This window comes from Heterodontus francisci, chromosome 17 (genome assembly GCF_036365525.1).
Source record: "Heterodontus francisci isolate sHetFra1 chromosome 17, sHetFra1.hap1, whole genome shotgun sequence".
In the NCBI taxonomy this organism is placed as follows: domain Eukaryota; kingdom Metazoa; phylum Chordata; class Chondrichthyes; order Heterodontiformes; family Heterodontidae; genus Heterodontus; species Heterodontus francisci.
The window spans coordinates 71,230,012-71,252,748 of NC_090387.1; the positions used below are offsets into that span (position 1 = coordinate 71,230,012).

General features: G+C 42.8%; 1 protein-coding gene across 4 annotated transcripts in view; it reads right to left on the reverse strand.

The window, feature by feature from the left end:
- The window catches only part of mbtps1 (membrane-bound transcription factor peptidase, site 1), a 181,022-nt gene that overhangs the window by 123,252 nt on the left and 35,033 nt on the right, over positions 1 to 22,737 (reverse strand). For all 4 annotated transcript variants that reach the window (XM_068049631.1, XM_068049632.1, XM_068049629.1 and 1 more), the window contains exon 2: positions 1,442 to 1,945. In XM_068049631.1, coding sequence (XP_067905732.1) covers positions 1,442 to 1,592 — 151 coding nt within the window. In that variant the 5' untranslated portion in view covers positions 1,593 to 1,945. The remainder of the gene's footprint in view (positions 1 to 1,441; positions 1,946 to 22,737) is intronic.

Consider the following 22,737-nt stretch of genomic DNA (forward strand, 5'->3'; position numbering starts at 1 on the left):
AACTCTGATTGGAAGGATTCAGACATGGAGTTCCAGGAAAGGTGGGCACAAATTTGGGAGCAGACAACATGAAGACCTCGAGAAGAAAGGGAGGCTGGAGGTGAAACAGTAATGTGCAAGGTTAAACAATTTTTTTTTTTTGAGAAGAGTGATGATGATAGCATACTTGAAGGAGAGAGGGCCCCTACCTGAAGAGAGAAGCATTAAATATAGCTAACAGAGGGACCAGGAAGGAAAGTTGGTGGTAGCAGTTTATTGAAAATAGGGTCGAGGGAGCAGGAGGTGGGTCTCATGGACAGAATGAGCTCAGAGAGGGCCTGAGGGTAGATGGGAGAGAAACTCGAAGATGTGAGTTCAGGACTCGGGCAGGGGAAACTTGAGAGGATGTTTGGCCTGGTGGGCTCAGAAAAAGGGAGGGAAATGGTAGAGGCAACTAATTGGATGGTGTCAATCTTTGGGGGCAAAAAGAAGTTCATGAGTACCTCCCACTTCTTGTTGGAGGTAAAAAAGGTGGAGAAGACAGGGGAGAGGGATTTAAGTTGGCGATCTGGATTGGATTCAAACATATACCCTGCAAATTTATGGCACCTAATCCAGGTAAAAATCAACAACCTAGTTCTCCACATTAGCCTGGATTTTGCAGTCAGTGGCACTCGCTGCTGATCTCAAAGAAAGCTTCACACATTGATCCAGTGATCGGAGAGGCGTGGATTTCACTTTTTCTCACATTAATTTGAATCTGGTGCCAAGTCAAGGGAATGTCCAGGTGTCCAGCAACAGTGATGGCATTGAGCAGGGTAAGCAGCTAATCACACTGAAGTATGCTCAGACAGAAAACCAGGAAGTAAAATGCACTGATTATCCTTCACATTTTATAATTTTTTTTTTTATTTACAGAGAGAAAAATGATTGATATTTCAGATTCAAATGTGTGCGTCCCAAAGAAAATTCAAAGACTTGGAATTATTAGAATGGAAAAATTTGGCATTGCACAAATACAAAATTAGTTTTCCAGGGAAGAGAGGTTCGTCATCAGTAGTTATGATTTAGTACACTGTTAAAAATCCAGCTACACTTCATTAACACGGCATAAATTTTCAGGCCTTTATGCAGCAAGATTAATAGCATAAAAGGGCAAATTATCGTCAGTTTAGCGATTTCCAACTGATTGCAGTCTGGGGAAATGTTAACAGCACACTCTAAGGAAGCACAGAATCACTGACAGCAACTTCTAGATATCAGTGTTTAAACGTGAATGTGTGGATCCAGAATGTTGTCAGTTTCAGAGTAGTAATGAATGGCAAACATGGACAGCTTTGCCATGATTCCTGCTGCAATTTCTGAGCCATAATGGTCAAGACGTATTAAAATAATTGTACCGCATTTCACAAAAATATGCTGTTTCAAGATAAGCATCTCAAGTGAAACTAGATTTGCTTACCATGTTCAACAGCACTTGAAGTGTATTCTAACTTCAGAGCCAGATGGGTACAATTTGGACAAATCTTGTTCCGCAACTCTGTACCAAGTCGTCCCCCACTGCACAATACAACAACCACTACCAACAGCAGCCAGATGCTCTCCAATCGCATGGTCACAAAATCCTAAAAAAAAAGTTTCCAACGACCCAGAAATTCAATCCGTTTTATGCTGTCTACAAGGATCAGTTCATTTTCCTCACTGAAAAGATTCGCTTACTGGTGTTGTTCAATTTGCAAGAGATATTTGCAAAGTAGACTATTTTTGTTTTCATGATATTTAGGCAGTGGTTGACAGTACAACCCATTTCAGAAGTCTCTCATTTCTTTCTCCGTTTCTTCTCCATGGCACCCGGCTGTTGCAATCACTAATGTTCTCGTACATGGATTGGAGATTCCATTTGTCAGTTAAAAGAGGAGAATACTAGAGGGAAATCCACCAGTCTTAGCTCGACTGTTGATCCAATCTGTTGGAACAGGAGAGAAGTGGAAAAGGTTAAGATTTCAAATGCAATCTTCAGGAAAACAAATACTTTAATAGAATAGCTTTTTGTAGCCCCTTTCCTTGCCCAACGTCCCATTTCTACTACCACAGTTAAGAAAAGGGACCAGATCTCCTTTGGAGATCTCCACAAAAGAGCATCCCTCACTGACTAACCCCATGATTTTTACTTCTTCCCTTCAAAAGGGTTGCGCAGCCGACCTGCCACTTGCAGGCCAAGTATCCTCAAGAAGGGAATCAAGTTACGCTGTAAAATAACAGAATGCCATTGCCCCACCCAGGCCTCCAACATGGACAGAAGACAATCTTATTCAAAAGCACCAGTACAGAAACTCCAAGTGCGCAATAGGACTTTCTAATGAATCCCAACAATCCATAATGATCCAGGCTTGAACACTTATGAAACACATCCAGTTCGTATCCAGCATCTAAAGCCAGTCCACAAATATTTCATTACACCTCTTGATGGAAATTAGAAACAAAAAAATTGTAATGCAACAAAATGGGAAAAATAAAAAACTTGAAAATGTTCATAAGATCCCCAAGATCACAAATTCACTCTCAAAATGTTCCAATCATATTTGGGCACACATTACTTTTAACATGCTTCTCCCACAAAGCAATGGATAGTGTGGCAATATTTATTTTACAGTGCAAGTCCCATAATCATTTTACTAATCTACAAAATTTCTTTAATAATCTGGTGAGGTCTTATTTCTTTACAACATATTTTTTTCAACTGAAAAAAGGTGTCTGTGTTTGTGAATAGACATGAAGAACTAGTTGAATTCCAGTAGGAATTTCATTGCACGTGGCACCAGCTAGGTGTATCTTTACATTAAAATACATGTTTGCTGTACATGCCAAGTCTGCTCTGTCATGACTGTCAAGCAAATCAACTGAATCTCAGTCAACTGATTAAGTGCATCTTCCCCAACTACCCCTGTTCTCACCACCTCCGTTCCTAACTGTTTTTGTTCTTTTTCCACCGTTCAATTACATATTATTATTTCTGCCCATCACAAACTGCTAAAAAAGCTACACAAATCACATTCTAGCAAAAAAAAAGGGCAAGACAGCCACACTGAGTTCCGAACACATCCTATTAACACCCTTAAACTAAATTTCAGAACCCACAAAAACGTTCTGTTTAAAAAAAAAACTTGACTTTAACTTCTGATTTCTTTCCTCCTCCACCAAAAGTAGCATGATGCACATTGCTAGGCCACTGATGTTACACCCTCCTCCACCTCACCACCCCCCAAACAATGCATCAGAATTCATATTGTGGATTAGTGGACTAGGCTTGTCCACTGGCATCCCAGAAGTCGACATTCATAGAGTCATAGAATTATACAGCACTGTGCCCCCTCCCTCCAACAGATGTACAAAACTCTGCTATTCCCGTCAACTGCTGTGTTGCTATGTAGTTTCCACCTCACTATAATGAGTGGATTAGGCACCAGCATCCAAATCACTAATTCAGTGGCAGTCTCAAAACCCCAACCTTGCACAATCTATGGGCCAGTGTCCCCAACCCAACTATTTTTCCTTAACTTTTGCAGCTAAGGGTTACAGCCCTAAATGTGCCTTTAGGCTTCAAATGGAAAGAAAACAATGAGCCAGAGATACATAGGAAGAAAAAAAAAAGACACGTGCACAAGATAGAGAATAAGATACAGAGATCAAGAGCTAAAGTAAAGGCAGAGTGTACAAGATGTATAAGAAAGAGAGAAAAAGCCAAAAAAAAAGGAAAAAATAGACCATGAACAGAGACAGTTACAGGATTGTGTGTTCATGCACACCGGCTAGTTTTTTTAAAAAATTAAATCGAGAAGGGGAAAAACCTTAGTTGAAATGGTTAAGAGCTTTCTAAGCCAGTGTTAAACAGTGCAGATGATGTACAATTAAAGCTCAATTAATTTGCAGAATTACTTAGAAGAAATCCCCCAAATCTTCACTATTACTGCCATCAACAGATTGCCTAAAAAAATTGTAGGATGGAGCTTACTGCCTTATCTGGAAAAATAATGTTGCCCTCAAGAATCAATGTCACATCCTAAAAGAAAAAAAAACTACTGAACAAGGCATGGAATAGTCACAGCTACAGGGATGGTGCTAACATTTGGAGACAGTACTGAAAAAAACTCAACTGTCATACAACCATATAACATAGTCAAAGCTCTACAATCTTTAGGTTACTGTCATTGCAGATAGTAGTCTTCCCATTATAACTATAATAAAAAGCCCAAACTAAGGTGAGCAGCAATAGAATGAAATGCAAGGCTACCACTGCAGCAGGAACCCAGCTCAGCAGAGGAATTGAAACTAACCTTACGACACAGAAGGGTGGAAAGCAGCAGTCTCAAAATATGCCTAAAAAGATCAACCCAATGTTTGAGTAGTTTGCCTTTGTGCAGTAGAAAACATTCACCTTCACTGCCCTGCATTTAGTTCAGCCACCACTTGTGGCAGATCAGACTATTTAATTCCTTTGAATTAAAACTAGAAATAAATATATTTGAGCATTCCTGTTGATTATTCTTGAATCCCTTTCTATAATCATACATTTAGGAAAATTGGAGTAGTTTTGCACTACATCCAACAGGGGCTGTACCCGAGCGAGAAGTACTGAATGGAACCAAATGTAAGAGCATTGCTCCACCTAATCAATGCTGTGCTTAATGGGGCAGAGTAAAGGAAGTGTTAACATTATATTATCTATATTAAATAAACTATACCATTTTTGTAGAATGCCAATGTTTTCTATACAGTTCGGTGTAATTTTAATTACAGAAACAAATTGCTCTAAAAGTTTAAATTACTAGCCCTGGTAAAATATTTCTTCCATTTCTTCCACCACTGTGGGCGGCACAGTGGTGCAGTGGTTAGCACCGCAGCCTCACAGCTCCAGGGACCCGGGTTCGATTCCGGGTACTGCCTGTGTGGAGTTTGCAAGTTCTCCCTGTGTCTGCGTGGGTTTTCTCCGGGTGCTCCGGTTTCCTCCCACAAGCCAAAAGACTTGCAGGTTGATAGGTAAATTGGCCATTATAAATTGTCACTAGTATAGGTAGGTGGTAGGGAAATATAGGGACGGTGGGGATGTTTGGTAGGAATATGGGATTAGTGTAGGATTAGTATAAATGGGTGGTTGATGTTCGGCACAGACTCGGTGGGCCGAAGGGCCTGTTTCAGTGCTGTATCTCTAATCTAATCTGTATACTTGCAGACTGGCACCAAGTGAATGACCTCTCACTCCCATCCCCAAGGTATGCCTCAGGTAAATTTAAGCAATGTCGTTTTTACTTCACCTCCCCATCATCTATAGAACGTAAGAAATAAGAGGTGTAGGCCATACAGCCCCTTGAGGCTGTACTGCCACTCTAAGATCATCTATGTTAATTCCATTTTCTCACCCCATCCTGCAATACTCATGCCCAAAAATCTTTCAATCTTGAATACGCTCATTGACTGAGTATCCACAGCCCTCTGGTGAGAATTCCAAAAGATTCACAACTTTGAATGAAGAAATGTTTCATCTCAGCCCAAATGGCAGCCCCCTTATCCTGATACTATGAGCCTTGGTACTCAACTCTCCAGCTAGGACAAACAGCCTCTCAGAATTTAGCCTGGCAAGCCCTCCAAGAATTTTATATATGTTGCAATGAAATTTCCCCTTATTCTTCTAAACTCTAGAGAATATTGGCCCATTCTACTCACAGGAGGACCCTCTCATCCAAGAAATTAGTCTAGCAAACCTTTGCTGCACACCTCTAAAGACAAGTTTATCCGTCCTTGGGTATGGAAACCAAACGGCACCAAGTATGCTGGGTGTGATCTCACCAAGGCCCTGTATAAATTTCAGCAAGACTTCCTTATTCTTCTTGTACTCCAACCCCTTTGCAATGCAGGCTGACATACCGTTTACCTTCCTAATTGCTTGTTGTACCTGCATGTTAAATCTGTTATTTGTGGACAAGGACCCCCAATTCCCACTGCAAACCAACATTTACTAGTCTCTAACCATTTTTAAAAATCTTCTGCTTTTCCATTCTTCCTACCAAAGTGGATCATTTTATACTTCCCCACATTATACTCCATCTGCCACATCACTTAACTGGTTTATAATCCCTTTGCAGCTTCCTCATAACTTACTTTTCCACCTAACTTTTATCAGCAAACTCGGATTTGTTACACTCAGTCTCCTCATTCTAAGTTATTAATATAGATGGTTAAAAAGCTGAGGCCAAAGCACTGATCCTTGTGGCACTCTTCTAGTTACACTCGGTCCTGAAAATGGCCGGTCTCTTCCTACTAGGTTTTCTGCCCATTAGCCAATCCTCAACTCATGCCAATAAATTACCTCCAATCTTGTGTAAACAAGGTTATGTAACTACAGCATATTTGGGACCATATAGGCAAAAGGATGTGAGCCACACACAGCAATACTATTCTATGTTAAAGAGCTGAAGTGAAGCACAGCCAAACAAACAATGGCTCGGTTTCCTCAGGGCTCATCCACATAAATGTCAACAGTGGGTAAATTTTTCTTCCAAACTACTACTTCCTGGTCCAGAGCCAAAATTCAATGGAACCATTTAGAGAAAGGTTTTGTTTCCAGGGTTGGGTGGAGAAAGAATTCTTAACTGGGAAAGGGAATTGTGCCAGAGGATTGGCAACAGTTAATATTACCCTTGTATATAAAAAAGGGAGCGGGAATAAGTTCAGGGAACTAATAATAGGCCAATGAGCTTAATGGTCAGTGGTAGGAAAGATAATGGAATCTGCAGTCAAAGATGTAAGAGAAATATCAAGAAATTGAAAATACAGAGTATTAGAATAGAAGGTCATGCTAGGCCAACCTTATTGAGCTCTTTGAAGAGGAAACAGAAAAGGGTAAGATAAGAATAATGCAGGAGATGCAGTACATTTAGATTTCCAAAAAGTAGACTCATGGCTATCAGCAGACTACGTAACACCCCAAGGTCAGAACATGGAATTAGGAGACAAGTAGCACAAAAGGAGAGCAAGTAAAACAGAATAAAAATAGAGGTTAGAAAGTAGTGTGTTCCACAAAAACCACTATTCATTTACATAATCAATTTGGACTCAGGAATTGGAAGTACAATTCAAAATTGAAACGAAGTTCAGTGTAAATAAAATTTAAAGCAATACATTTTTCGTAGGCAGAATAAGGAGGCCACATACTCCTTGGAAAATAAGTGTCTAAATGGAACAGAGGGATCCATGGGTACAGATAATATATCACTAAAAATAGTAGCACAGGTTAATAGGCCTTTTTTTTTAAAAAAAAAGCAAAGAAATCACTTGGGTTCATTTCTGGAGAGATAAAGAAAAGCAGAGAAGTTACGTTAAACTTATAGTCTATCCAATGTTCTATACACTTGGAGTACTGTGCACGGTTCTGGTCTCCATATTAAAGGCCTGCTACCCAACCCAAACCAGACAACGTGTCAGGTGCAGTTCAGGTCGGGTTGCACTTCCGGGTCCGACATTTGGGCTCAGGTCGGGCGGGGTCAGACACGCTCTATCACAGAGAAGTGGCTCCACTATTAATTTAATTTTTGGACTAGAAAAGTGGTTTTGTTAGTTATTTTAAGCTTGTGCAGATCAGCAACAAAAAGTGAAAAACAGAAGGCAAGTTAACTGATGGTTGGGCGCGGGGGGGAGGGGGGGGGGGGGTGGAAAAGAGAAAAATGGAAGGACTCTGGCTGGATGTGGTTCTCAGGCTCGGGTCGGGTTTTTTTTTGCAGACCAGAGCAGGTAGTATTAAAAAAAGGATATGGAGTCATGGGAGAAGCAGCAAAATAAAAAAAATTACTAAAATGATACCAAAACTGAGGTGATACCCATCAGGAATGATTGAACAGACTGGGGTTTTTTTCTCCCACCCACACCCCCTCCCTAGGGAATGTGAATACTGAGGAGTGAACTGATAGAGGCCTTCAGAATTATGAAAAGAGTTTGATAAAAATATATAGACAATTGCAGGCAAGACCAGAACTAGGGGCATAAATACAAGAGTCAATAATAAATCCAATATGGAATTTTAGGAGAGTCTTCTTTACCCAGAGAGTGGTTAGTATGTGGAACTCACTACCACAAGGAGCAGTTGGGGAGAATAGTATAGATGCATTTGAAGGGAAGCTGGATAAGCACATGGGAAAGATATAGAAGGGTATGGTGATGGGGTTAGATGAAGAGGAGTGGGAGGAAGTTCATGTACAGCATAAAGACTGGCATGAACCTTTTGGGCTAACAGCCTGTTTCAATGCAGCAAATACTTTATAATTGTATTGATCTGTAGAACAGAAGACATATTTTTGCTCTAAAGGGTTTTATTAAACTATGCAGTAGCAAGGAAGGATTAGTTGGTCTCAGAATGGCACTCAAAAGCATGAAGTTATTTGTACCGGGCCAACCCTTAAGAACCTGAAACAAAAACGATACAATTTACTGCCCAAAACTTGCAGGATAGAGTCAGTATTTCTCTATGAAGAAAAAAGAAAAAAAAGGACTGTTAGGCCCCAAATATAGCCTCAAAACAGTACAACTTCTAACTTTGATATGCAACTATCAAGTACTCCTACAGACAATTTTTAAAAAGTCAATGCTCACATCAAGATTAACAAATGACAGCAGTTCCAAATTTAGTTTAAGACTGTTCAATATTTCATTGAGTTGCTTAGGGAATTGAACATATTTTAAATGGGATCAGCTGCCTCATTGTAGACTGAAAGGTTGAAATGAGTCCAATGAACAAAAAAAATTGGAGGCCGACCCATTGCGCTGCAGCAATATCCTACATCTCATACAATTGATCTATGGAGTTGACAGTAGGGAAAGGGTAGGGAAAAAGAACAAAAAAAAAAAAATGAAAAACTTGAATACTGATACTAACAGTATTCACAGCCACAGAAATTTGTAGCAGAACATGTACTTTTTAAAAAGGAACATGTGGAAACAGGGTGAAAAGATGAGAAAGATGTCCAAGACTCAAGTGATTGTGCAAAATCTCTTTTTGTAACAATCACCTTTGTTTAAAAAAATATATATTTTAGAAATGAAAACCATTCTTTTGAAATGCAATGATAGTTTGAGGAAAGCAGCAATGGATTAAGCACTGGGACTGGAAATTTATTTTAAAACTTCTGTATCAATGAAAGCAGCTGACATAATAAACAGATTCTGTGTGTGACATCAAGACTGACAGTTGAGCAACTGAACAGGGCCTAGTGAGCCATAGCTCCGTGGGTATCCCTCGCGCCTCTGAACCAAAAGGGTATGGGTTTAAGTCTCACTCCAGGACTCGAACACCAAATAAAAAGCCAACACTCCAGTATAATACAGGAGGGAGAGCTGCACTGTCGAAGGTGCTGTCTTTTGGATGAGATGTTAAACCGAAACCCAACTGCCTTCTTTAGGTGAGCGTAAAGATGTCAGCACGATTTCAAAAAAAAAACAGAAGAGTTATCACCAGTGTCATGGCCTATATTTATCCTTCAAACAACATCACAAACAGATTATCTGGTCATCATCACATTGCTGTTGGTGGGAGCTTAAAATGTGCACAAAGTGGATGCCAGAAGTACTTCATTGGCTGTAAAGCACTTCAGGATGTCCTGCGATTGTGAAAGGTGCTATATAAATGCAAGTCTTTCTTTTGTGAAAGGAGATGGTTGTGCCATTATATTGCTTCCCAAAGAATTAGTGTTTATTACAGCAGTTTTCAGCAGGAAAATATTTGCAGGCACAACTGTTTTGATGGTGTTTTCTACAGGAAGCAAACTGAAGATGGTCTTAAACATCTTTTTTTTTTAAGGACAAGAGTCCAAGATAACTTACATCTGCACTCAGTGTACCATTTACAGACACTAAAATTCACTGATTAGGTCTATGGACCCAGCAAGGAATGAGTAAACCTTCCAAATGGAAAACAAATCAGTATGGTCTGGCACAGTGAAGTTGCTGTAGTAAGATTCTGGGTAAATATTCTGTTCAAACTAATTAGCGCCAGTACAATTCAGTGATATTTCGAACATCAGGATCAACACAGAACATAAAATGCATAGGGCACTGTGTGCCACCACACTGGATCCAACATGCCACATTTAATTTTAATCCAGCCCACAATGCATAACCACAAGGGCCATGCAGACATTTTGTTTAGCCCATAATACATTATTAACTAGAGTTAGGCTCTCCCAGTGCTCACCAAGAACTCTGGAATACCTCATGAAGCAAATATGCGTTACTAATTTAAGCCAGACTAGTGCTCCCCATTATTCAGAGTGCAGATAGAAGGTGCTTTTATATTGCACGCGACCCACATTAGCGTCACTGGGTTACCAAAGTGCAACCCCCATGCAGCCCAAATGGAAATCAAATCCTGGGATTTACCAAGGTCAGCTTCCAGGAAGATCTGTTATTCAGTGACTCTTCTGGGCCACTCTGAGGCGAACGCCAGCAGTTTTTGCATTTAGCTTCAAGTCAGCTACACACCCAGCAAACCTGCCAGCACTCTGTATAAAAAGTGCCTATAGAGAATTATTTTGTTAGGATGTGGGCAATGCCAAATTTTCTGCACATCTCTAATTACCCAGAGATGCTGGCAGCTCTTTAAATTATTATAATCCTGGTGTTGATGTTGCTCCCACAGCAGGAGGAGTCTATAAGCAGGTTTGATTTTTAAATATGGAGACAACTAGTTGGCTTACCAGCTCACTTCAGGAGGTTAAGAGTCAATTAGATATTATGGGTCTAGAGTAGGGCATGCAGGAGTAGCAAATTACCCTCCCTGAAGGTTAAGGGAACCAGTAGCTTTCGGAGTCATTTTTCTAGTGCAAGCCAACAGATTTTCTAAATTTATTGAATTCAAAATTTTCCAACTTGCTATGATCAGACCTTTACATCTGGGTATTTAATTTCTACAGTAACTTAAGATCAGCGAATACCCCAGATGTACACTAATTTTGCTGGTCGGAGCAGGAGATCTAAAGAATCCCCTTAGAAATTGTACCCCATGACCTCCGGGATGATCGTCCAATACCATAACCACGAGGCCACTCTAATGGCTATAGCCTTTTATAAGATTTCTTCTTTGGCATCCTTGTCTCGAGAGACAATGGGCAAGCGCCTGGAGGTGGTCAGTGGTTTGTGAAGCAGCGCCTGGAGTGGCTATAAAGGCCAATTCTAGAGTGACAGGCTCTTCCACAGGTGTTGCAGATAAAATTGGTTGTCGGGGCTGTTACACAGTTGGCTCTCCCCTTGCGCTTCTGTCTTTTTTCATGCCAACTGCTATGTCTGACTCGCCACGCTTTAGCCCCGCCTTTATGGTTGCCCGCCACCTCTGGCGATCACTGGTAACGGATTCCCAGGACTTGTGATCAATGTCACAGGGCTTCATGTCGCGTTTGCAGAAGTCTTTAAAAACAGAGACAAGGACAGCCGGTGGGTCTAATACCAGTAACGAGCTTGCTGTACAATGTGTCCTTGGGGATCCTGCCATCTTCCATGCAGCTCACATGGCCAAGCCATCTCAGGCGCCGCTGGCTTAGTAGGGTGTATATGCTGGGGATGTTAGCTGCCTCGAGGACTTCTGTGTTGGAGATACGGTCCTGCCACCTGATGCCAAGGATTCTCCAGAGGCAGTGAAGATGGAATGAATCGAGATGTCACTCTTGGCTGATGTACATTGTCCAGGCCTCGCTACCATAGAGCAAGGTACTGAGGACACAGGCTTCATACACTCTGACTTTTGTGTTCTGGGTCAGTGCGCTATTTTCCCCCCACACTCAGCCAGTCTGGACATAGCAGAGGAAGCCTTTCTGATGCGCTTGTTGAATTCTGCATCGAGAGACAGGTTACTGGTGATAGTTGAGCCTAGGTAGGTGAACTCTTGAACCACTTCCAGAGTGTGGTAGCCGATCTTTATGGATAGGGCATTTCTGACGTCCTGTCCCATGATGTTAGTTTTCTTGAGGCTGATGGTTAGGCCAAATTCAGTGCAGGCAGCCGCAATCCTGTCGCCGAGTCTCTGCAGACACTCTTCTGTGTGGGATGTTAATGCAGCATAGTCAGCAAAGATGAGTTCCCTGATGAGGACTTTCTGTACTTTGGACTTCGCTCTTAGACGGGCAAGGTTGAATCTGCCACCTGATCTTGTGTGGAGGAAAATTCCTTCTTCTGAAGACTTGACTGCATGCGAGAGCAGCAGGGAGAAGATCCCAAGTAATGTAGGTGCGAGAACACAGCCCTGTTTCACGCCACTCAGGATAGGAAAAGGGGTCTGATGAGGCACCGCTATGCTGAATTGTGCCTTTCATATTGTCATGGAATGAGGTGATGATACTTAGTAGCTTTGGTGGGCATCCAATCTTTTCTAGTAGTCTGAAGAGACCACGTCTGCTGACGAGGTCAAAGGCTTTGGTGAGATCAATGAAAGCAACGTAGAGGGGCATCTGTTGTTCATGGCATTTCTCCTGTAGCTGGTGAAGGGAGAACAGCAAGTTAATAGTGGATCTCTCTGCTCGAAAGCCACAATGTGCCTCAGGGTAGACACGCTCAGCCAGCTTCTGGAGCCTGTTTAGAGCGACTTGAGCGAAGACTTGCCCCACTATGCTGAGCAGGGAGATTCCACGGTAGTTGTTGCAGTCACCCTTGTTCTTAGAGGGTGATGATATTGGCATCGCGCATGTCCTGTGGTACTGCTCCCTCGTCCCAGCACAGGCAAAGCAGTTCGTACAGTGCTCAAAAAGTACAGCAGGCTTGGCACTCTTGATTGTAGGGGTAATGCCGTCCTTCCCAGGGGCTTTTCCGCTGGCTAGAGAATCAATGGCATCACTGAGTTCCGATTTGGTTGGCTGTACGTCCAGCTCATCCATGACTGGCAGAGACTGGGCTGCATTGAGGGCGGGCTCAGTGACAACATTTTCCCTGGAGTAGTGTTCCACCATTTGCTTGCATTGGTCAGTGATTGTGTCCCCTGATTTAGATTTGAGGGGGGAGGGGTGGGGGGGCACGATCTTCTTGATGGTTGGCCCAAAAGCTCTCAATGCCATCAGACATTCCTCTGATGTTTCTGGTGTCAGAGGCCAGCTGAATATGACTGCATAGGTGTTGCCAGTAGTCTTTTGCGCAGCGCCTGGCGGTTCTTTGTGCAGCGCTTCTGGCTGCTTTAAGTGCTACGGATGTTAACTCGCTGGGGCTTTCTTGTAGTTCAGCAGTGCAATGCGCTTAGCAGCTATGACAGGTTCCAGCTCTTCAATGTGAGATTGAAACCAGTCTGCATTCCACTTCACACATTTGCCATAGGTGGTCATTGCTGAGTCATAGATGGAGTCTGATGTGGGCCCACTTGGTCTCTGCATCCCCTGTGGGAGCATTTTGAAGGGCTTTTTCAAGTGAATTTAGAAACTTGCATAACAGCTGTGGATGAGAAATTCTGCTAGTGTTGATGCGTGGGTGGCCCTTCTGCTTGGCGTGATGCAGCTTCTTTGGTTTGAGGTTAACCTTGCTGCACACCAGGGAGCGGTCGGTGTCGCAGTCCGCACTGTGGAAGCGGTGTGTGATTTGACTGCTGTTTTTAGAGGCTCGCCTTGTGATGGAGGTCCAGCTGGTGCCAACGACGTGATCTTGGGTGTCTCCAAGAAACCTGGTGACAGGGTTTAGTGTGAAAGAATGAGTTGGTGATGCAGAGGTCATGATAGATACACAACTCAAGCAGTCTCTGTCCATTCTCATTCATCCTTCCAATGCCATAACGCCCAAGGCAGGAAGGCCATGAGTCATGGTCAGCCCCAACCCTGGCATTAACGTCCCCCAGCAGGAATAGGTGTTGGGGATGCTACTAATGATATTATGTAGTTCCTCATAGAATTGGTCTTTAGCTTCAGGTGGGGAGCAGAGTGTTGGAGCATAGATGCTGAGTAGGTGTACTAGACCAGAGGCGGTGAACAGTCAGATGGACAGTATGCGTTCCGAGCCATTTGAAGGCGGCTCTATCATGCTAAGCAAAGAGTTTCTGATGGCGAAGCCCACTCCATGCTGTCTTGGTTCTTTAGGATTCCTACCCCGCCAGAAGGTGTAGTCTTGCTCTTAGAGATCCGCTTGCAGGGAGGCGTGTCTCCTGAAGTGCTGCAATGTCCACATTGAGTCTACTGAGCTCGTTGTTAATGATGGCGGTCTTCCGAGAATAGTTGATTTGTGTAAGGTCTTCCAACAGGCCAGGACACAGTTCTGACGTTCCAGCTTGCAAAACGAAGGGATGGTACCTTTCCTTTTTTGGTCGTGCTGTTTGGTGTGGTGTAACAGTCCACTTGTCAGGCAATGACCCGGAGCTCCAAGCACCCATTGAAGCAGGTGGACTGTGGCGGGACAGAACCTTACTGACCGGGGGCTGCCCGGTTTGAGGCGGGTGGTAGCTGTCCAGTGAGATGCAATGACATCTCCCACCAACAAAGGCAACCCGTGGCGCCCAATCTCAATGCCAATTGAGCTGGACTTAACTCATAACTGCTGCCTTCCGTGTTGATTTGGTCGCTGTGAGGCAATTATGGAGTGACCTCTCCATGGCGCTTGCCTGGGCAGATGTATGGAGGTTGAGTTGCCCAAGTGTCAAAACCCCCCTTCTCAGCCTTCCTGGTAGGGTCCAAAGGAGTGCAGAGCACGATGTTTGGCACTGGTATGGCTACAGGAAACATGCCAAAGGTGACCGCCTTCAGGGTTCCGCTCCGGATTTTCTGTTAGGGTTTACTTTTTTTTTATTATGCCCCTTTGAAGTGCCATAGAACTTCCGTACTTGGATCTTTCCAAGATGGCGGCGTCCAGGGCAGTGGACGCGCAAGGCTGGGAGGGGAATTCACCGCAGAGAGAGAGAGAGAGAGAGAGAGAACGGCTGGCAATCTGGGAAAGAAATGCTGAAGACGACCTGCTAGTGGTTGCCAAGCTTGGCCAACTGGACAGGAAGGCCACATGGCTGTGTTCGGGGAGCCCGTCCACGGCGGCAATCAGGAGGAAGAGCGGCCACATGGTCCCGGTAGCAGCTCCCGCTCACTCGGTGACTCAGCACTGTTTCCACACAAACTTTCCCCACAACTCTGGCTCGGCTCCCGGATCCTGATCCCAGTAGCAGTACATCATTGTAAAAGGGACAATGGTGGGAGCTGATGAAATGTTTTATTACCTGCACCCCCTCCCCCCACTCCCAGCTTTGCCCCCCTCGCACCTCCTTCCTGTGTAGGAGCCCAACAACCCCACTGCCTTGTGGGAATTTCGGGAGAGACCAAGGCTAAGGGAGTAAAACCTAACAGAAAATCCGGAGCGGAACCCCGAAGGCAGTCATGTGTCACCTTTGGCATGTTTCCGGCAGTTCCTGCATCTATAAATTTACACATGTAGTAAAAGCCTAATGTAATGCCATTCAGGTATGGCATCACCCAGTACAGAAATGTGTACTACCAAATTTATCAGATGGTTGAGCCTCACTATCAGGCATAAAGTGTAGTGGTGGAGGGAGCAAGTTAAACTCAAGTCAAAAACTATGGAAGAGATTGAAGATTTTTGATTCCTTCTGTTTTAAAGCAAATTGTTTAGATAGAGCAAGTATCGAGTTGGCAGCATTTCACCATCTTAACCTTTTTATTTCCATTGAAGCAGAGATGAAATGTGGACTGTCAACCTATTATCACACAAAGTCATGATCTACCCTATGGCAGTGCGCTTTTCTGGTTCTATTAAATTATTTATAAATAAACTTGATTACCACTGAAAGTCTGAATTCAGAGTATTAGTTACCACCTTTTAAAATAAACAAAAAGGGACATGGTGAGTATTGTACTGGACCGACTATTTAAAAAAGTTTGAGACTCTTGTTAACACACAACTCCACTTATGACACACACAAGGTTTCAAGTTTGATTAATAGAATGCATAGGTCTACTTATGGAAACTATACTTTTGATGTGAACACAAAATTGTTGCAGAAAGACACCTATTCTATTGTTGGGCTAGCCCACATCCTGCAGGCATTTAAAAGAATCACTTTATAGCTAGGAACATGACTGCATCTGCAAGCCTGCTCCTACCAATTCAGGCTTGTATAAATGAAACCATTCTAGCTGGTGGCCATACTTATTTGCTGTAGTCTCTATAACAAGTATACCACAGATAGGAGTACAAGCCTGCCAAACATTAACCTGAGCAAAGAAGAAAAACACATCAGTCAGCAGCAAGGAAAAGACAGGTTAACATTTCAGACATTGGGAGAAAGTAACTGGAAGATAAACAAGTCTTTGAATAGAAGAGGGAAAGAAAATCATAAAAGTAATTAACCTGAAATCTATTCCTAATAGTTTAATCTACCACTTTCTCATCTGTTGAGGGAAGGAGGGGAAAAAGTGGAATTGAGCTTCAAAAAAAAAAAAAACGACTTGTATAGACAAAATTAGAACATTTCTAATGTCTGGTCCAATCTAGACCTCCTTTTTGTTATCTCTTGCCCCACCCCCACCACACTTGCTTATAACCTGTGACTTTTCTAATATTTGTCAGTTCTGAAGAAGGGTCACTGACCCGAAACATTAACTCTGCTTCTCTTTCCACAGATGCTGCCAGACCTGCTGAGTGGTTCCAGCATTTCTTGTTTTTATTTCAGATCTCCAGCATCCGCAGTATTTTGCTTTTAGTTCATGACCCATAACCTGTCCTGCCCAAAACAACAGAACAACCATATTACTCAAGTGGGACATTATCCTTCCTCCTCCTCCAGCCATCTTGTGCTCTGATTAAGACTCCCACACACATTTAATTGTGGGTGGTTCAGTGCCACAAATACAAAAGGAATTGTATGGAATCTCCCTAAATCCAGGCCCTTTTACAATTTAATCGTGATTGAATTTAGATCCAGGATTCTTGAGGGAGAAGACATCTAACAGGTCCCAGGAGATGAAATTCACTTCTAGAAAATAAAAGTACAAAAACAAAAGGGAAAAGCAAGCAAGCACTTTACAGTTAATAAAGTACTTCTGAAGTCCAACCTTCAGAAAAATGTCTTTTTTTTTTTATATACAACTAAGATTCTGGGATTTCCCAGTCATATAACAAGTCAGTGAAAGCTCTTAGAAACAGAATACCACGGTAGTTTTTTTTTAAAAAAGGGAGGGGGGGGGGGGAAAAAAAAGAAAGAGAGGGTGAGAGAAAAAAGAAGAAATGGGCCAGTAAAAGCACTAGAATGTCACACAATTTCCCATTAGTAAGACAGTGTTAGCTGCCACTGGGATAAAAGCAGCTGAAAAAACCTCCACTGCAGGACCTCTCTTGTGCTATGGCCTGTGTGTAATCACCCAGCAATAAAGTAAACATATTGAAAGTATTAGCAGTAGTTCTAAAGTCAAGCTCATCTTCATAAAGTGACAAAGCCAATCTGCACACCATATGGAAATAGTAAAGCAGAGGATAGCAATGAGAAAATGATCAGTTTTCTACTGCAACTAAAATCACGAGAAACAGAAAACTATTCAAAGCTTCTTTCAGCCCAACACAATATTAGTATTTTAAATAACTTGCCTCTCCCCAGCTACTTCACAACAATGCTGTTAAAAGACAACAGGGATTTTTGTAAGTAGAGGAAGTAAGGGCCCACTCCATTTCCACAAATGAAGACAATGTTACACAGGTGTTGAGCTTTCTGAACATTAATGCTGCTTTATATTCCAGAACTACTTCGAAAATCCTGCAACTTGGCCCAGAGGCCTCGCACGGCAGACTGAACAGCACTGGAGTTAGTAAAAGAACTGCACTTGTTCAATTGATTTTCAGACAGTTTATATTTTCTGGCCATCAGAACATCCAACAGATGAGGAAAGTCCACACAAGTCAGCAAATGAATATATCTATTACAAGGTGTCAGCTGTGGCCGACTGGTAGCACACTTACCTTCAAGTCAGAAGGTTGTGGGTTCAAGTCCATTCTAGAAACTGGAGGACATAAATTTGCATTGACACTCCAGTGCAGTACTAATATGCTAGTGCTCCGATGAAGGGTCACAACCTGAAATTCTACAGATGCTGCCAGACCTGAATATTTCCAGCGTTTTCTGTTCCTACTGCAGTACTGAACAAGGGCTGCAATGTCAAAGGTACTGTCTTTCAACAGACATTAAAACAAAAGACCCCGTCTGTAAAAGATCCCTTGATACTCTTAAGAAGTACAGGGCAATTATCTCTGGTGCCCTGCCCTATATTTATCCCTCACTATTGTTGGAGGGAGCTTGCTCTATGCAAATTGTTGCCTAGTTTCCTTACACTACAGCAGTTCAAAAGTAGTTCATTAGCTGTAACTTGGACGTCATGAAAGATAATATAGAAATATTTATTTATTTATTTAGAGGTACAGCACTGAAACAGGCCCTTCGGCACAGAGTCTGTGCCGACCAACAACCATCCATTTATACTAACCCTACAGTAATCCCATATTCACTACCACCTACACTACACTAGGGACAATTTACAATGGCCAATTTACCTATCACCTGCAAGTCTTTGGCTGTGAGGGGAAACCGGAGCACCCGGCGAAAACCCACGCGGTCACAGGAGAACTTGCAAATTCCGCACAGGCAGTACCCAGAATTGAACCAGAGTCCCTGGAGCTGTGAGGCTGCGGTGCTAACCACTGCGCCGCCCCAAATATGCAAATTTGCTTGCTTTACTGGCAAACTACTTACTGATAGGAGGCAATTGTTGCTGACCAGTCAAACAAATTCCTGGGTTGTTAGTTTTATTTGTATAGAGCATTGATTTTTGAATAGTAGAATATCTGTATCCCTAAATGATTTACAAATATTCAGAGACCCAAGCCTTTACAGATGCATGGGGAAAAATGCTAAACTATAAAGAGAAATGTGTGACTAAAGCCTCAAGTCAAACAAACATAGGCTTTAAGAAACAACTTAAAAGCAGGGCTGAGTTTAAGACAATCCAGCATATTATTTCCAGAATTCATCTAGTCCAGTCAGGACAAATAGGCTGAAGGAGCATGAAGGTAGTAACAGGAGAGCAGTTTGTGGCATGGCAAAAAAGATACTCAATTAAAATATCAGGCTTCTCCACTGCAATTATAAATCACACCTGACCTTTAGGCAAGTTAATTTATATTCACATTTTAAAAATAAAATTCACAATACAATCTCTATATCTCCAACACAGAAGTCCTTGAAGCGGCCAACACCCCCAGCTTATACACACTACTGAGTCAGCGGCGCTTGAGATGGCTTGGCCATGTGAGCCACATGGAAGATGGCAGGATCCCCAAAGACACATTGTACAGCGAGCTCGCCACTGGTATCAGACCCACCGGCCGTCCATGTCTCCGCTATAAAGACGTCTGCAAACGCGACATGAAATCGTGTGACATTGATCACAAGTTGTGGGAGTCAGTTGCCAGCATTCGCCAGAGCTGGCGGGCAGCCATAAAGACAGGGCTAAATTGTGGCGAGTCGAAGAGACTTAGTAGTTGGCAGGAAAAAAGACAGAGGCGCAAGGGGAGAGTCAACTGTGCAACAGCCCCGACAAACAAATTTCTCTGCAGCACCTGTGGAAGAGCCTGTCACTCCAGAATTGGCCTTTATAGCCACTCCAGGCGCTGCTTCACAAACCACTGACCACCTCCAGGCGCGTATCCATTGTCTCTCGAGATAAGGAGGCCCAAAAGAAAAGAAGAAAGAAACTCCTATAACACAGAACAAACAAATGGTTTACTCAAGGATAAAAGTTGGATCAGTGGTTCGTACCTTATTAGCAGGAACCTCCCAAATCATTTATCTCATTCTTCACCAAAAGACAAAAACCCACTGTTAGCTGTAATAAAAAAGGAAGGAACAGTGAAGCTTGTTTTGTCAACTATTCCACTGACATTGGGCCAGCGTCGCATGGAACTCAAAACGGAGTACCAACACCACAGTGTGCACACAAGTGGATGCTGTATTCAGAAAGCAAGATGGCCGTGGTGAGTGGGTGGGAGAGCGGTCTTCTGCTTTTAGGGATAAAACTGGGCAACAGATGAAGAGGGGATAAAAAGCTCACAACCAGCTTGCCAAGAACTATTACAAAGAGCAGGATGGAAGGGTGGAATTATAAGTTTACACCAAAAGGTATGCTCATCTGGCCTGGACTGCTAAATATACTTGGGCCAACTTCAGCTTTTAACCATTTATGGGGGCTAAGAAAAAATATACACTCATCAGTTTGAATTCAAACATAGCCACAGCTGATGAAGGAAGGTCTGAACAAGAACAATTTGGGTGGAGTTGGGGATGGGATGAAGGGAACATAATGCTATAGATTTTAACTTGGTGAGGCTTTTCACAGCTTTCATACAATGTTTCCACATGGCACAACACGTAGGGTGCCACTACCTGAAAGGTAAGTTCACAATCTCAGCTCTGCCAGTGAGAACAAAGAGGTTAAGAAAAAAAGATGTTTGGGAGCAAGCAATCAGCTAGTGTCCTGCACCCACCCAGTTACCTACTCCACTATTCTCTTCTGTTGGCACTTGATTGAGTAAGAGCACATAATTAAGATGCTTCTGTCCTCATAATTAATGAGTGAGGAAGTTGCCATCAGGTGCACTGAACCCTAGGGCTGTTACGTCCATCAAAAACAGGGCACTCTTGAACCATAGCACCAGGAAATGTAACGGTTTTGTTTTTGTTTCTGTAATTCAGTCATTAGAAACCATAACTGAACAGAAATAAAAACTGCTAGTAATACAGCTGGTATGTAAACATCTGCGAATGATAACGGCAAAACAGATTAGAACATTACAAATCTATACCCTCACATCAGACAAAAGGCTTTGCACCAAAACCAGCCTTTTTTAAAAAAAAACAGATGTTTACTGACGTGTACTTCCAGTATTTTCTGTTTTTAGCCCATCGCACCCATGTCGACTCTTTGAAGGAGCTATCCAATTAGTCCCACTCCCCTGCCTTTTCACTCCAAAACTGATGAAAGGTCACCAACCTGAAACACAGTTTCTCTCCATAGATGCTGCCAGACCTGCTGAGTTTTTCAAGTTTTAAAGGACAGTCCTAAAGGAGGAAAGCAAGGTAGGGAAGTAAAAAGGTTGAGAGGGAATTCCAGACCTTCGGTGCTAGGCAGTTGAAGGCACAACCACCAATGGTGGAGTGATTAAAATCAGGGATGTTCAAGAAGTCATAATTAGAGGAGTGCAAATGACAAAGGGTTAAAAGGGATTACAGGACTAGGGATGGGTGAAGCAACGGAGTGATTTAAAAACAAGATAGAGAATTTTTAAGTTGAGACATTGCTTAACCAAGCAGCAGTGTAAGTCAGTGAGCACAGGGATGATGGGTGAACAGGATTTGGTACAAGTTAGGATACAGGCAGCAGAGTTACACACGACCTCAACTTTACAGAGGATAGAATTTGGGAGGTCGGCCAGGAGGGCATCAAGTTTAGAGGCAGCATTTAATTTGATCGTTCCTTGTCCATTTCCATAACTATTCTAAATCTTATGATTGCCAGCATTTGCACAATCTGCAGTTTCCTCTTAATAAAAAGTGGAATATCAAATGCTCAATTATGTAACCAGGTTGTGATGAATCAAAAAGCTGCAGCACGTGAAAAGTTCCACCAGAACTAAAAAGCAACATATTGGTACCAACAACATAGGGAGAAAAAGGGATGAGGTCCTGCAACAAGAATTTAGGGAGCTAGGTAGCAGATTAAAAGCAGGATCACAAAGGTTGTAATCTCTGGATTACGCCCGGTGCCACGCGCTAGTGAGTATAAGAATAGGAGGACAGAGCAGATGAATGCGTGGCTGAAGAGATATACACGAGGGAGGGCTTTGGTTTCCTGGATCGTTTGGTCGGTTTGTAGCGAAAGTGGGACCTGTGCAAGTCGGACAGGTTGCACATAAACCGGAATGGGACCAACATCCTTGCAGGAAGGTTTGCTAGTGTTGTTGGCAGGGGAGGGGGGGGGGGGCGGCAGCGAAAAGGAAGGAGGAGGTGAAACTAATTTGGCAAGGGTATGGGGTACAGTAGGGTGTGATGCACAAAATATAGAATAGAAACAAAGTCAGTCTGGAAGGCAGAGCAAATATTGACCTGTTAAAAAAAGGTACAAGCAAATAATGCAAGGCTGGATTGCATCGATTTTAAAACTCAAGGAGTCTTGAGAGCAAGGCAGATGAGTTGAGGGCATTGATTAACACACATGGGAATATGATATTATTGCTATCACAGACATGGTTGAGGGAAGGGCAGGACTGGCAGCTCAATATGCAGGGTAGAGAATCTTCAGGCATGGTTGGCAGGGGGGGGGGGGGTTTGGTGGTGTTGGTGTAAAAGAGGAAGTGGCATTGCACTATTGATCAAGGAATCAATTACTGCAGTAAAAGGAGATAACTGATAACATTTTAAACAGGTCTAGACAAGCTAGATGGAGGGAGGATGTTACTGATGGCTGGGGAGTCCAGAACCAGGGATCACAGTCTCAGGATATAGGGCATGCCATTTTAGATCAGAGATGAGGAGAAATTTCTTCACTCGAGAGGGTGGTGAACCTGTGGAATTCTCTACCGCAGAAAGCAGTGGAGGCCAAGTCATTAAGTATATTCAAGAAGGAGATAGATATATTTCTTAATGTCAAAGGGATCAAGGGATATGGGGAGAAAGCAGGAACAGGGTACTGAATTAGGTGATCAGCCATGATC